Source organism: Megalopta genalis, chromosome 5, assembly GCF_051020955.1.
Source record: "Megalopta genalis isolate 19385.01 chromosome 5, iyMegGena1_principal, whole genome shotgun sequence".
Taxonomy (NCBI): Eukaryota; Metazoa; Arthropoda; class Insecta; order Hymenoptera; family Halictidae; genus Megalopta; species Megalopta genalis.
This window is the reverse complement of record NC_135017.1, coordinates 6,105,488-6,119,288: the sequence shown is the minus strand read 5'-3', so window position 1 is coordinate 6,119,288 and position 13,801 is coordinate 6,105,488. Positions and strand designations below refer to the sequence as shown.

The window sequence follows — 13,801 nt, the reverse complement described above, 5'->3', positions numbered from 1 at the left end:
ATATGCCTCATGAAGTTATATGCATCCAAAACATTTATTCATTGGCACAATACTATTTTTATCAGTATATCATTTTTAACATTCGCGTGACATATTGTTCGCTATTTATGAAATACTGTTCGTGATCATTTCTGAATTACCTACATCGATTAATAATTTTAAACTAGGTATATGAGCCGTTTATTTTGAAAGTGGCATAAGTCACATTTTTAAAAAAAATCGAGTTAATGGTAACACTAATTACAATTGAACGGTATCTTTTCATTAAAAAAAAAGTGACTTATACTACTTTCAAAATAAACGGCTCATATGTAAAGTGTAACGGTTCACGCAAATGGTGTGCTTGTTCCTTCTAAGTAGAAATGTTCGGTGCGTGGTCAGACACAACAGTAAGTTCAATTTCAAATAAGACTTATGAGAAATTGGCTGCAACAAAAGTACTTGGTCACTTACAAAATGCAATTTTGAATCGACCCTTAATCGATAATTTATGGAACATTTATTACAGGCAAATCTTTTTATCGCTTTTAAGATGGCGAACGATGATAAATTAATTTTTTTTAAACTCTTATAAACGTACCAATTATATTAATAAATAGGATGATCTTGGTATCATCAAAGCTAATACCGACCAAATTTTAATACCGACCTTGGACAAGAAATAATTTTTATTCCATTTTGGAACACTTTTCTGAATTAAAGGAAGTAACAGAAAGTGACACAAACTGTGATATGCAACGGTAATTAATTATAAATGGCACAAATTGGTAAGAAATGCCAGAAATTGGCACAAAGTGGCAAAGATGGCACAAAGTAGCAAAATTGGTACAAAGTGGCAAAATTGGAACAGGCTGGCAAGTTTGGTACAAGATGGAAAAATTGGCACAAAATGATAAAATTGGCATAAAGTGATAGAATTGGAACAAAGTGGCAAGAAAATATGATACAAAATCGTAAAACATGGTACAAGGTGGTATGAAATAGAACAAAATATAGAATAGAAATGTCACAAAATGGTATAAAGTGGTACAAAATTTCAAAAAATGCCACAAAATGGTAAGTAGTGAAACAAGATAGTTAGAAATGCTACAAAATGGCAACAAATTGGACAAAACGGCATAAAATGACAAAAAGTGGCATAAAGTGGTATGAAATGGCGTAAAATCGCAAACCATGGCACAAAATGGTAAAAAATAGAATAAAATGATTAGAAATGCTACAAAATGGTAAGAAATGAAACGAAATGGCTAGCAATGCTACAAAATTGCAAGAAATGGGACAAAATGGCATGGAATGACATAAAGTGGCATAAAGTGGCAAGGAATGACACAAAGTGACAAGAAATGGCACAAAGTGACAAGAAATGGCACAAAATGATACGATATGCTATAAAATCGCAAAACATGGCACAAAATGGTAAAAAATAGAGTAAAATGATTAGAAATGCTACGAAATGGTAAGGAATGAAACGAAATGGCTAGCAATGTTACAAAATTGCAAGAAATGGGACAAAATGGTATGAAATGACACAAAGTGGAAAGAAATGGCACAAAGTGGCAAGAAATGGTACAAAATGATACGATATGCTATAAAATCGCAGAACATGCCATAAAATGGTAAAAAATAGAGTAAAATGATTAGAAATGCCACAAAATGGTAAGAAATGTAACGAAATGGCTAGCAATGTTACAAAATTGCAAGAAATGGGACAAAATGGTATGAAATGACACAAAGTGGAAAGAAATGGCACAAAGTGGCAAGAAATGGTACAAAATGATACGATATGCTATAAAATGGCTAAAAATGGCACAAAACGATAAGAAATGGTTAAGGTGCCTATATTCTCGACACAAAGGGAAATGAAACAGTTCCTAGTCGAGACGAACGACAAGTTTTGAACAGTGAGGATGCCCCTAATTTACGTATCGCAGGTGAACGACAGGGGTCGCCCGGTATATTGAGCAGTTTCTCGGTGAAGAAACGTTCGGAGTCGTTCCGAATACCGAATTTATCTGCCGATGGGGCGTATTACGCGGTATTTGGGCTGTCCGCGTGCCACCAGGAAGGATCAGGACACGTCGCATTCAGGAATCGTGCGAATGCTCGAGCGGAACGCTCGAATCAGGCCAATCGTCCTTGATGGGGCTTGTGCATTCGGCGCGCAAGCACGTGCACATACTTCAGAGTCGTATGCAAATCAATATTATTGAATTCCGCGTGTGGCGTGTGTTACGCGGCGGATTCGGAGAAAAAAATCCCGGTGACTAAGCACTTCATTAAGAGCTCGCTGGAAACCATAGAAGCGGGGGGAGGAAGGGAGGAGACACTTCAACACTTTTCTCTCGCGTAAAATTATGTTCCACCGGATCATTGTCGCTAACCGTTCGTTCATCGAAGTATTTTGCAAAATGGCGGTGACAGCGAGAGATTTCGAAAAGCTTTTCTCTGCTATTATTTTTGCAAGCAAAATTATTTTTTAGTGAACGATTGTTATTAGTGTTTAAAAATGTTTAGTGTGTTCAATAGTGTTTTAAAATGAGATCATTTTTAGGGTAATGTCGCGCAAAATTTCATTGTTAAATTTTGAAAAATATCGGACTCGTTGAAGCGTTTACAAAACACGTTTGCCAGTGGGAGATTTTGAAAAGATTTCTTGAATTATCTTTTTTATCGGAGCAAAATTATCTTTGGTGAATTATTGTGGTTAGCATTTAATATTGCACAATTTTATTAAGTTTCTTGAAAGTTGCGGAGATTTTTACAAAGCGCAAGTCATTATAAAAATTTTTTTACATTATAGAAAATTTATAGATCATTATGGAAAAATTTTAAGTTGTCTTATAATTATTGTTTCTTGGGAATAAAATTATTTTTTACTGAATAATTGTTACCAGCATTTCAAAGAACGTATTTTACAATTAAATTGCAAAATATTGGAGATTACAGTAAAATCTATTTTGTTACAATGGAAGATTTTTAAATGATTTTTTTAATGAATTCTTCTTGAGCAAGATTATTTGTTACTGAATAATTGTGGCTAGCATTCGAGACAACATACTTTCGAAAGTAACGTTGAATAATTCGATCGAAAATTTTCAAAAAATCACGAAGATTCTGTCATTGAGAGATTTGGAAAATATTAAAAAAATATACAATTTTTTCATTATTTCTTTTAAGCAACATCAATTTTTACTGAACAATTGTTATCAGAATTCGAATGAACGTAGTTTCGTGTATGGGATTGAAAAATTGAAAGGTTTCGAAAAATCCCGAGCGTGAGAGGATTTTTACAAAACCCATTTCACAAAGCGAGATTTCGAAATGGTTTTCCAATTACTTTTATCAAGACCGGTATTATTCTTCAATTGAGAAGTATATTAATACTTATCGATATCGTGAACGGTGATTATGATAAAATAAAAAAGAATATAACGGGTGGGCGATCCGGTATTATTCTTGGCTGCACCAAGTGATCGAGTTAAACAAAAACTTCTCAGGCACTGAACATCTCGTGTTCACCTCAGAAAACAATATAAAAATAAAGATCCACATTATCCTACTTTAATAATTTACTCCTTAAATTTTAGTTAATCACGAACATATTAAATTTGCTCTGTGACTCTCCAAAAATAATCGACAATTTACCAGAAAAACTATAACTAGGACAGTAATAAATATTCCAGAAGCTGCATTTAAAATTATCACTTACATTATAAATGGACATTCTCTCTCTCTCTCTCTCTCTCTCTCACACACACACACACACACTTCGATTCGATTTTTAGAAGAGGAATTTTCTATATTATCTAGGCACATTATTAATATTATTTTTCGAATTTAATTTAATTTAATTCTTTGACTTCGCAAATTTTATTCTCGGAACCTGCAAATTAAACTCTTCGACTTCGCAAATTTTATTCTCGGAATTTGCAAATTCAATTCCTCGACTTGGCAAATTGTATTCTCAAAATTTGCAAACTTCGTCGACATTGCAAATTTCACTTTTCGAATAAAACAAACAATTTGCTTTCGACGAATCTAACACGATTAATTACGTTAACGAAACCTTCGACGTCAAGTGAATACAACGTTTGCCTTAAAACGTCCGCCGCGACAACCGGAAACCAATAAACAATAAAAGCAATAAATATATCCACATATATGGCGTGACAATTGATTCCCGTGCAATCAAATAGATAGAAAATCTTCGCATGTAACCAGCGGATACCTGATTCACCGACCGCTGTTCGTGGTCATTACACAACCTGACACAACCCGAAAACCCTCTTGAAAAATGGCGATTCACACGAGCGAACAACCCGGTCGGCTAATCGAGGAAAGAGGCGAAATTTCACTGGCGACACTTCCACACAGATTTGAAACCGATCCGTCCCGGGATTACGATAGGTGTGCGAACCGGTCCCGGTAAAAAGCGACCTAAGTGACCGAAAGAAACTGTACTAGGTACCGGAGCAATGATATCGTCCGTCGACCATACTCACGGAGTCGTTAACTGCAGCCCGGTCTGTCTCGCAGAGCAAATGCCGCTCTCTCTTTCTCTCTCTCCGGCGAGATCGGTGGACCGAGGAACGAATGTGGCCGTCGACTGCTCGAAATGCGCCCGCCGCACGTGCAGGTGCATTCTACTTGCAACGTAGAAAGGAACAATGGCAGGCTCGTGCTAATTTTAATCGGCCCGATGCCACTCGGCCGTCGAGCACGACCGACACGACCAGGGTTTCTTTCTTTCTTTCTCTATTTCTTTATTTCCCTTCTTTCTCTCATTCGTTCGTTCGTTCGTTAGTTCGTTCGGTTCGTTCGTTCTTTCGGTCGGTTTCGGGACGTCTTCGATTGGCACCGGGGACTGGCTTCGCTACGAGCGGACGCGTTAGCGGATTCGCCTACTTGATGTTTCGAAGGCACTCGACGGGACTGCCGGGTCATCGGATCGGCGGAATTGTTTCGCTCACGATGATCGAGAAAGGAAACGGAAATCTCGGTGTTCGCGGTTTCCTCGGGTCACCGTTACAGAGCGATATTGTCGTTTCTGGTTTTCTCTTTTGTATTTAGGGTGGATCGGAAGAATGGGGGCCCGATTTTGGGCCTGGTTCGATTAGAGATAATGATGATTGAATCGGGTGCGTTAGATTTAATAACGGGCGACTTTTTAGTATGTATGATGTTGATACAGATTTTTGAAGATCGTGGAAATGGGACCGATTTGGGCCCAATTTTGGGCCTGATTCGATTAGAAGTAATGATAACTGAATCGAGTGCGTTATATTTAATAACGGATGACTTTTTAGTATGTATGATGTTGATACAAATTTTTGAAGATCGTGGAAATGGGACCGATTTGGGCCCGATTTTGGGCCTGATTCGATTAGAGGTAATGATAATTGAATCGAGTGCGTTAGATTTAATAACGGGTGACTTTTTAGTATGTATGATGTTGATACAAATTTTTGAAGATCGTGGAAATGGGACCGATTTGGGCCCGATTTTGGGCCTGATTCGATTAGAGGTAATGATAATTGAATCGAGTGCGTTAGATTTAATAACGGGTGACTTTTTAGTATGTATGATGTTGATACAGATTTTTGAAGATCGTGGAAATGGGACCGATTTGGGCCCAATTTTGGGCCTGATTCGATTAGAGGTAATGATAACTGAATCGAGTGCGTTATATTTAATAACGGATGACTTTTTAGTATGTATGATGTTGATACACATTTTTGAAGATCATGGAAATGGGACCGATTTGGGCCTGTTTTTGGGCCTGGTTCGATTAGAGGTAATGATAACTGAATCGAGTGCGTTAGATTTAATAACGGGTGACTTTTTAGTATGTATGATGTTGATACAGATTTTTGAAGATCATGGAAATGGGACCGATTTGGGCCCGATTTTGGGCCTAGTTCGATTAGAAACGTTGATGATAGTGAAATCAGTTGAGTTGCATTGAGGTAATATGACTTTTTAAGTCACCTGTTTGATAGAGATGAGAATTCTGGAAGCTAGGGAAAATGGGACCGATTTGGGACTGGCTTGATTTGCTACTGATGAGGATTCTGAAGTGTGCAGGAAATGGATCTGATTTTTTGACTCTGGTGTTTTAATTAATTTAATGAAATCTATTAGATATTGATTGCGTAATTTTGAAGTAGCTTTTTATTATGCCGATGAGCATTTTTAAAAATTGAAGTGTGTGGGCCTGATGCAATTGAAGTCACTATATTTGACGTAACTGAATTGATTGAAGTATGATTTAGATTGAAAAACTTTATGAAGGGTATTTTTAGTGGTAACGAGAATTTGCAAAGGTAGTAAGGATGGGCCTGATTTTGGGTCTGATGCAACAAACCACATGATCTTAATGTTACTTGGACTGTTTCATTAAGAAACTTATTAAACAATTAATGGCAACGAGATATGAATATTTTGAAGGCCAGAAATGTTACGTCTAATTTTGGGCCTGATCTTATGTGAAAAATTATCTTGAAAAATAATCTAGAGAAATTATGAAGCTCGAAATACATCTACAGTCATCATTGAAGTCAGTGGATCGATGAAATAAACATTCTAATGAGTTCCGACGAGAATACTCTTCAAAAAAATTGAAATCAATCTTTGCATTTTTTAATTTAAAGTCTAACTTATAAAGTAAAATAAGAAGGAGTTTATAAACAATTTTTCATCCAATAGGAACACGACACGACGCAATTATTATTGCAACGCACTGAACGCGTGTACATATTCTGTTTTACAATTCGAAAATGACCTTCGAAATTTGAGATGGAACCACGTGTTGGGTCAAATGTTTGAAAAGCTATTGATCACGGACTTTCGCGTGCACAGACTGCGCATTTACCGATGAAGGATTTATGTATGCGCAAATTTAGAGAATAAATTTCTTGCGTTGAAAAATATGTTGGAAAATAACACGACTTTGCGTAGAAGTAATAAATAAGTTTTAGAACATTTTGTAAAAAAAAGCTATCTGAAACAATGTATATAAAATATTTACATCGGTCATCTGTTTTGGATTTAAAAGAAAGAGTTCCTCGGTTTTCCAAAAATGTATCGGAAAATTGCAAAATTTTGCAAAAGAATATTAAAACTTTTCCACAAACTTTTTAGTAAAATACTACTGTCCAAAATAACGACTAAAACATTTACGGTATCTTGAATATTCATTTTGAACTAGAAGTATTATACTTCAAAGTGCATATGTACTGTTTTTTTTCTTTCTAAGTGGAAACGTCCAGTGTGCAGTCAGACACTGAAGCAACTTCAAATAAGAGGTACACACCTTGTGAAATCGGATACAATCAAAAAATTTCTTCGTCGACACAACACAATTTTTATCAGTTAATTTTACAAATGGTTTACTTAACCCTTTACGCTCGAAGCTGTTTTAATTCGAAATTTCTGATTTACAGTATTTCTATTTTACATGATTTATTGCGATCTATGCGTATAAAATTGAGCTTATTGCCAAGTACAATATTTGCAATTTTAACAATCTTTTTAAAAACATGATCGAATCTGATACTGTTATAATTATCTTGAGAAATGGTATAGCAATTTTTAGCGGCGCCTCAGAGTCGTCACTCGAGTGCAAAGGGTTAATATCAATTCCCTATTAAATCCGTTAATTCTTTTGATACAAATTTTCCAATTTTTGTACAATTTGTTAATTTCTGTCAAGTTTCATCTTCCTTTTAAGTTGTGTTACATCTCATTTTTTGCGAATAAATACCGATGCGTATACATTAACAACCAAATTCAGAGTTATGCCCAGAATTTTGTCATTTTTTCGCCAATGACGCGCCGAACGATCGCGACAGTAATTAAGTGTCGCGGAATCGTCAGATTGAAACAGCAAATAGGAACAGCTGAGAGGAAAGCGTCGGTCCGATGGACTATAACTTGGCATTTGAAGCCGGGTTTCGCCAAACTATTGGGTCCCAAGTTCTGCCATCGGTAATGTCCCTGGCGGGGACAGCCGGTCCGAAGTTTACTCCGCAAAAACTTGCCACTTTCGCGACTAACCACGTCCGTCTACCGCACCAGAAAACCGCGACAGGCCTCGTCGAAACTTTTTTCATCCGCGGCGGAAAAGTTGCCGCGGAACAGCCGCGAGAAACGGAAGCGACGCCACGGGGGGAAGTCGTAGCCGGGACTTTCCGATTGGGTAACGCGTCTCCGGGGAGGAAGACGAATCGCCGTGAAGAGGAACCATCGATTACTCGTCCCTTTTTGCGTTAGTCGCCGCGGGTATGACTATATCATAGTAAATATTACCAGGTAAAGCACCGTACATCACGTTTTATGGTCACGATGTATAAGGGACACTCCAATTCTGCGAATCCATGCGAATGAAATGGCGAAAAGAAAATTTTTGAACTCCGCGGAGACGTTTAATTGTGCAGAATTATCAAAAATTGGGAAAATGGCACGGTTTTCGTTCTAAACGCAATAAAACGGCCATAAAAAATTGTAGAGCAAAGTTTATGGTCTCGTTGTGAAGGGAATACTTCAATCTTGAAGTCCATGCGAATGAAATGGTGAAAAGAAAATTTTTGAACTCCGCGGAGACGTTTAATTGTGCAGAATTATCAAAAATTGGGAAAATGGCACAGTTTTCGTTCTAAACGCAATAAAACGGCCATAAAAAATTGTAGAGCAAAGTTTATGGTCTCGTTGTGAAGGGAATACTTCAATCTTGAAGTCCATGCTAATGAAATGGCGAAAAGAAAATTTTTGAACTCCGCGGAGACGTTTAATTGTGCAGAATTATCAAAAATTGGGAAAATGGCACAGTTTTCGTTCTAAACGCAATGAAACGACCATAAAAAATTGTAGATCAAAGTTTATGGTCTCGTTGTGAAAGAAATACTTCAATCTTGAAGTCCATGCGAATGAAATGGTGAAAAGAAAATTTTTGAACTCCGCGGAGACGTTTAATTGTGCAGAATTATCAAAAATTGGGAAAATGGTACAGTTCTCGTTCTAAACGCAATAAAACGGCCATAACAAATTGTAGATCAAAGTTTATGGTCTCGTTGTGAAGGGAATACTTTAATCTTGAAGTCAATACGAATGAAATACAGGAAACAAAATTTTTTGTACTCCGCAGAGATGTTAGACTTTGCAGATTTATGAAGAATTGAAAAAATGGCACAATTTTTGTTATACGTGGAACTAAACGGTTATAAAAAATCCTAGATTGAAATTTATGGACTCGTTGTAAAGGTGATACTTCAATCTTCAGTTACAAGATGTTGAAGTAGTGGAAAAAAATGGTTTGAACTTCGCAGAGACCTCTGAATTTGCAGAATTATAAGAAATTGGAAAAATGTCACAGTTTTCGTTCTAAACATAATAAAGGGGCCATAAAAAAACGTAGATAAAAGTTTATGGTCTCGTTGTAAAGGGAGTACTTCAATCTTTATTTACAAGGCGTTGAACTAGCGGAAAACAATTTTTTGAACTCCGCAGAGACATGTGAATTTGCACGATTTATCAAGAATTGAAAAAAAAAATTGACAGAATTATTACGTTTTAAGTGAAACTGAACGTATATAAAAAAACCTAAGCCGAAATTTATGGTCTCGTTTTAAGGGGGTACTTCAATCTTCAGTGTCATGATGGTGAAGTGCAGGACAGAAATTGTTTTTATTTCGCAGAGGCGTGATAAAAGTTTCACGAAATGAAAAAATTTCGAGAAAGAGGAGCACTTTTACTTTCTCGCTCGGCTTTTTCTGTAAAAGAGCACTTGAAAGGAAAACAACTTAGGAGTAATCAAAAGTAGAGGCTTGAGATTCAGTACAAGCTAAAGTAGATCGTTATCGGCTTTTTTTTCTCCAAGTTGCAGCAGGTTAAAGGTCACGAAGTTCAAACAATAATAATCTAATTTCAAGCGTCTTTCAAACGTAATATATAATTATTAATAAATAGATACCTGTGCTTGAACGGCCGCGAGGTTCAACTGCGCCTCCCCAAGCTCGAAACGCTTCATGGAAATGTCTTTCTGCAGCTCGGCCACTTTGGTGTAAAGGTTGCTTTCGGCGCTCCTGCAATCACACAGAGGAAACGGGAAACTGTTCAGCGGTTCGAGCTTCTGGGAATTAAATGGGGTCGAGTGTTTTTCCCGAGCGAAGAACCGGTGTGAAATTGCCCCTTCGTCACGTGTTCCGTTGCGGATCGAAGGAGTCTCGAAGGATTCGGCACAACAACCGATTAGATACCTCTCCCGTCCCAATATTCAAATTCATGCTAAGCGGCCCAAAAATATTCATCCATTTCATTCGATTCTTAACGTCGTTATTAACAAAGGAATATTATCGATAATTTTTCTATAGATAATGCAACGTCAGAACTATCTTGCAAAAAAATTGCAAATTGAGCCGTAAACTGTAAGGGCATTAAATAAATTATGAAAACGTAACGAAGAATTAAGCAGCGCGAAAACATCGAACGAAATGAAGGATTTTAAAAATTGTTATTAACAAACCGATGTTATTGAAAATTTTCGTGCACATAGTACAATGTCCGAACTATCACGGGGAAAAATCGTACACGAGTCTGAACACTATAAGAGTGTTAAAGAAATTACCAAAGTGTAACGAGAGGGATGAGCATCCCAGAAATATTAAACTAATTCGACAATTTTTAAAACTGTTATTAACAAAATGGAGTTACTCAAAATTGTTGTATCCATAGAGCAAAAACTATCTTCTCAAATAATTACAAATAAAAATGAAGACTACAAGGATTTCGAAAGATTTAGCAAAAATATAACGAAGAGAATAGACGGCAAGTGTATTATTGTCAAAAAATTGCAAATAAAAGTAGACGCAATAAGGGTGTCAAAAATGCTACCAAAGCATAATCAAATGAGCAGCTCCAAATAGTCATGGCAACCATAGCAATGGATCTAGGGGTTAACATTGGTACGTACTTGCGTTGCATGCGCATCAGTGAATCTAAAGCTTCTTGAAGCCCCGAGATTTTCTGGCTGAGAGCGTCGTGTTCCCGTCGGAGATCCTCCATCATCGGCAGGGTACTGGTTCCCGTCGGAGCCAACTCGTCTCTCAAAGATGGTACCTGATTGATTCTCTCCATCGGTACCTGTTCCGGAGGGCCTGGCGCAACGAACAGACGTCTGGCAGGCTTCTTTGACGGAGTCCCTGTGGCCGTCAAACTCCGTGCTAAAATCTGGCCAGAAAACACATTTCAGAAATTAGGAAACCGAAACAGGCAGTCCACTTAATTGCACTCTTAGTTTTTTACTTGCTAACGCTTAATTGATTCATGTTATAATACGCGAATAATGGTAATACACATTTTACAAGACGTACAATGTTAATAAGCATTTCAGTAGTTGGCAGTGTCAAGAAATAATCCAGACGAAAGAAACACGTTTTATAAATTATAAAAGCGAAGCAAAACCGTATAAATTGCTTTATGCTATAATATGAAAGTTAGAAACGTTTCTAAAGTCTGCAAAAGACATGATGTTAATGATAATAGTGTTAATGACAATAATAACGTTAATGATAATGTCCAAGAATAACTCAGACGAAAGAAACATATTTCATAAATTAGAAAAGCGAAGCAAAGCCCTTCCGATTACTTTTTGACACAATACAGAAGTCGGAAACGTTTTCAAGGTGTGTACATGACGTACAATGTCAGTAAGCATATCATTAGTTAGCAATGTCAAAAAAATAACTCGTACGAGAAAAACATTTTATAAATTAGAAAAGAGAAGCAAAACCTTATTAATGACTTCATGCGGTGATATAAAACTTAGAAACTTTTCCAAAGTCTGTACATAATATCAATAAGCATAATCAACAGTTGGCAATGTCAGAATGCAACCCAGACTGCAGAATCACATTTTATGAATTAGAAAATGGACACAAGCTCCTTCTAATTACTCCATGCCATAATATAGAAATCAGAACAATTCGCAAGGTCAGTGCAAGGCTTACAATGTTGATAAAAATTTCAATACTTGACAAAAGAATCGCAATAATATAAAAATTAGAAACCTTCGCAAAATCTGTATAAGACATATAATGTCAATAGACGTTCCAATAGTTAGCAATGTCACAAAGTAATCCATACTACAGAATCACATTTTATAAATTAGAAAATGGACACAAGGTCCTTCTAATTACTCCATGCCATAATACAGAAATCAGAAAAATTCGCAAGGTCAGTGCAAGGCTTACAATGTTGATAAAAATTTCAATACTTGACAAAAAAAAAAGAATCGCACCGTATAAATTCATAAAGGGGAGATCGAGATTCTCATAATTTCTTCATACCATAATACAAAACAATTGAAACTAAATGACAACTGAAACAACAACTGAACTAAATCTAGACTGAAGTTAGTCCCTAGAGGCAGAGAAGTCCCAAAACTGACGACATTGTTGCAAGAGGAACGTACTTGCAGGTCGTTCAAAGGCGCGACGACTTGGGCTTCCTCGGAGATGGCTTGATAACGCTTGGCCTGCTCGCGAGACCGCTCCGCAATCGCCTCCGTGAACCCGGTGACGCATTTGCAAGCCAATCCGCATAGATCCTCGTAGACCTCCGCTATCTCGCCGAGGATACCGGTCAGACATCGCGTCTGGTATCGTTCCGTGATGGCATTCGTGGCCCTCAATTGCAGAACGTACGCGTTGTGCGCCTCGAAGTAAGCACGTTTTAGGTCCTGTTCGCTGCCGCCCTCTAGCATCAGTAACGCGGCGTACGCGCGCTTGTAATCCGCCCGGGCACGCTGCAGCTTCTCCTCGGATTTGGCCACCAGCTGTTCGAAAGCCTCGCGATGAGCGAACACCTGCAATCATCATTTGCATTCTCGTTAGATCTGACCTTGTTCACAGGCTGGGGTTAGAAGCTGATATAGTAGAGAGGGGCATTTGAGGACATAGAGACTTAGCTGTGATCATTGCATTTAGACAGAGACCCAGTATCTTCAATATATGTGGATTTTAGCTAATTGTGGTCATAGGATGTAATGGGAGCCTTAATAGAGAATTAGAAAAGCTGACATTTAGTTAGCTGGGCATAGAGACTTGGCTGTGATCATTGCATTTAGACAGAGACCCAGTATCTTCAATATATGTGGATTTTAGCTAATTGTGGTCATAGGATGTAATGGGAGCCTTAATAGAGAATTAGAAAAGCTGACATTTAGTTAGCTGGGCATAGAGACTTGGCTGTGATCATTGCATTTAGACAGAGATCCAGTATCTTCAATATATGTGGATTTTAGCTAATTGTGGTCATAGAATGTAATGGGAGCCTTAATAGAGAATTAGAAAAGCTGACATTTAGTTAGCTGGGCATAGAGACTTGGCTGTGATCATTGTATTTAGACAGAGACCCAGTATCTTCGATATAGTGGATTTTAGCTAATTGTGGTCATAGGATGTAATGGGAGCCTTAATAGAGAATTAGAAAAGCTGACTTTATAAGAATTATAATAAATAAATAGGTGTTCTGGTTCATCGAGTGATATATCATCAGATGCTATTGGTGTGAAGACAACTGAGTACAAGGATACAAGCTATTAATTTTCATCTCTGATTAGTAGAGATCATGAGAGGTCATAGGACATTATATGTAGAGGTGCTTAATAGAAAAGTTGAAAGACTCTAAGAAGATATTTGAGATCGCCGGTGGAGGAATGAAGAAATTCTGACTTGACTGTACTAATTAGAGACCTGGTATCTTCAATACAGTGGGTTTCAGCTAATAGTGATCATGAGATGTAATG

The 13,801-nt window shown here is 37.3% G+C and overlaps 1 protein-coding gene across 4 annotated transcripts in view; it reads right to left on the bottom strand.

The window, feature by feature from the left end:
- Positions 1–13,801, bottom strand: part of Stacl (SH3 and cysteine-rich domain-containing protein) — a 154,003-nt gene that overhangs the window by 35,280 nt on the left and 104,922 nt on the right. For all 4 annotated transcript variants that reach the window (XM_076522408.1, XM_033474404.2, XM_033474403.2 and 1 more), the window contains exons 4-6: positions 12,467–12,859; positions 10,967–11,223; positions 9,968–10,079 (exon numbers count right to left, since the gene is read on the bottom strand). In XM_076522408.1, the coding sequence (XP_076378523.1) occupies positions 9,968–10,079; positions 10,967–11,223; positions 12,467–12,859 (762 nt within the window). The remainder of the gene's footprint in view (positions 1–9,967; positions 10,080–10,966; positions 11,224–12,466; positions 12,860–13,801) is intronic.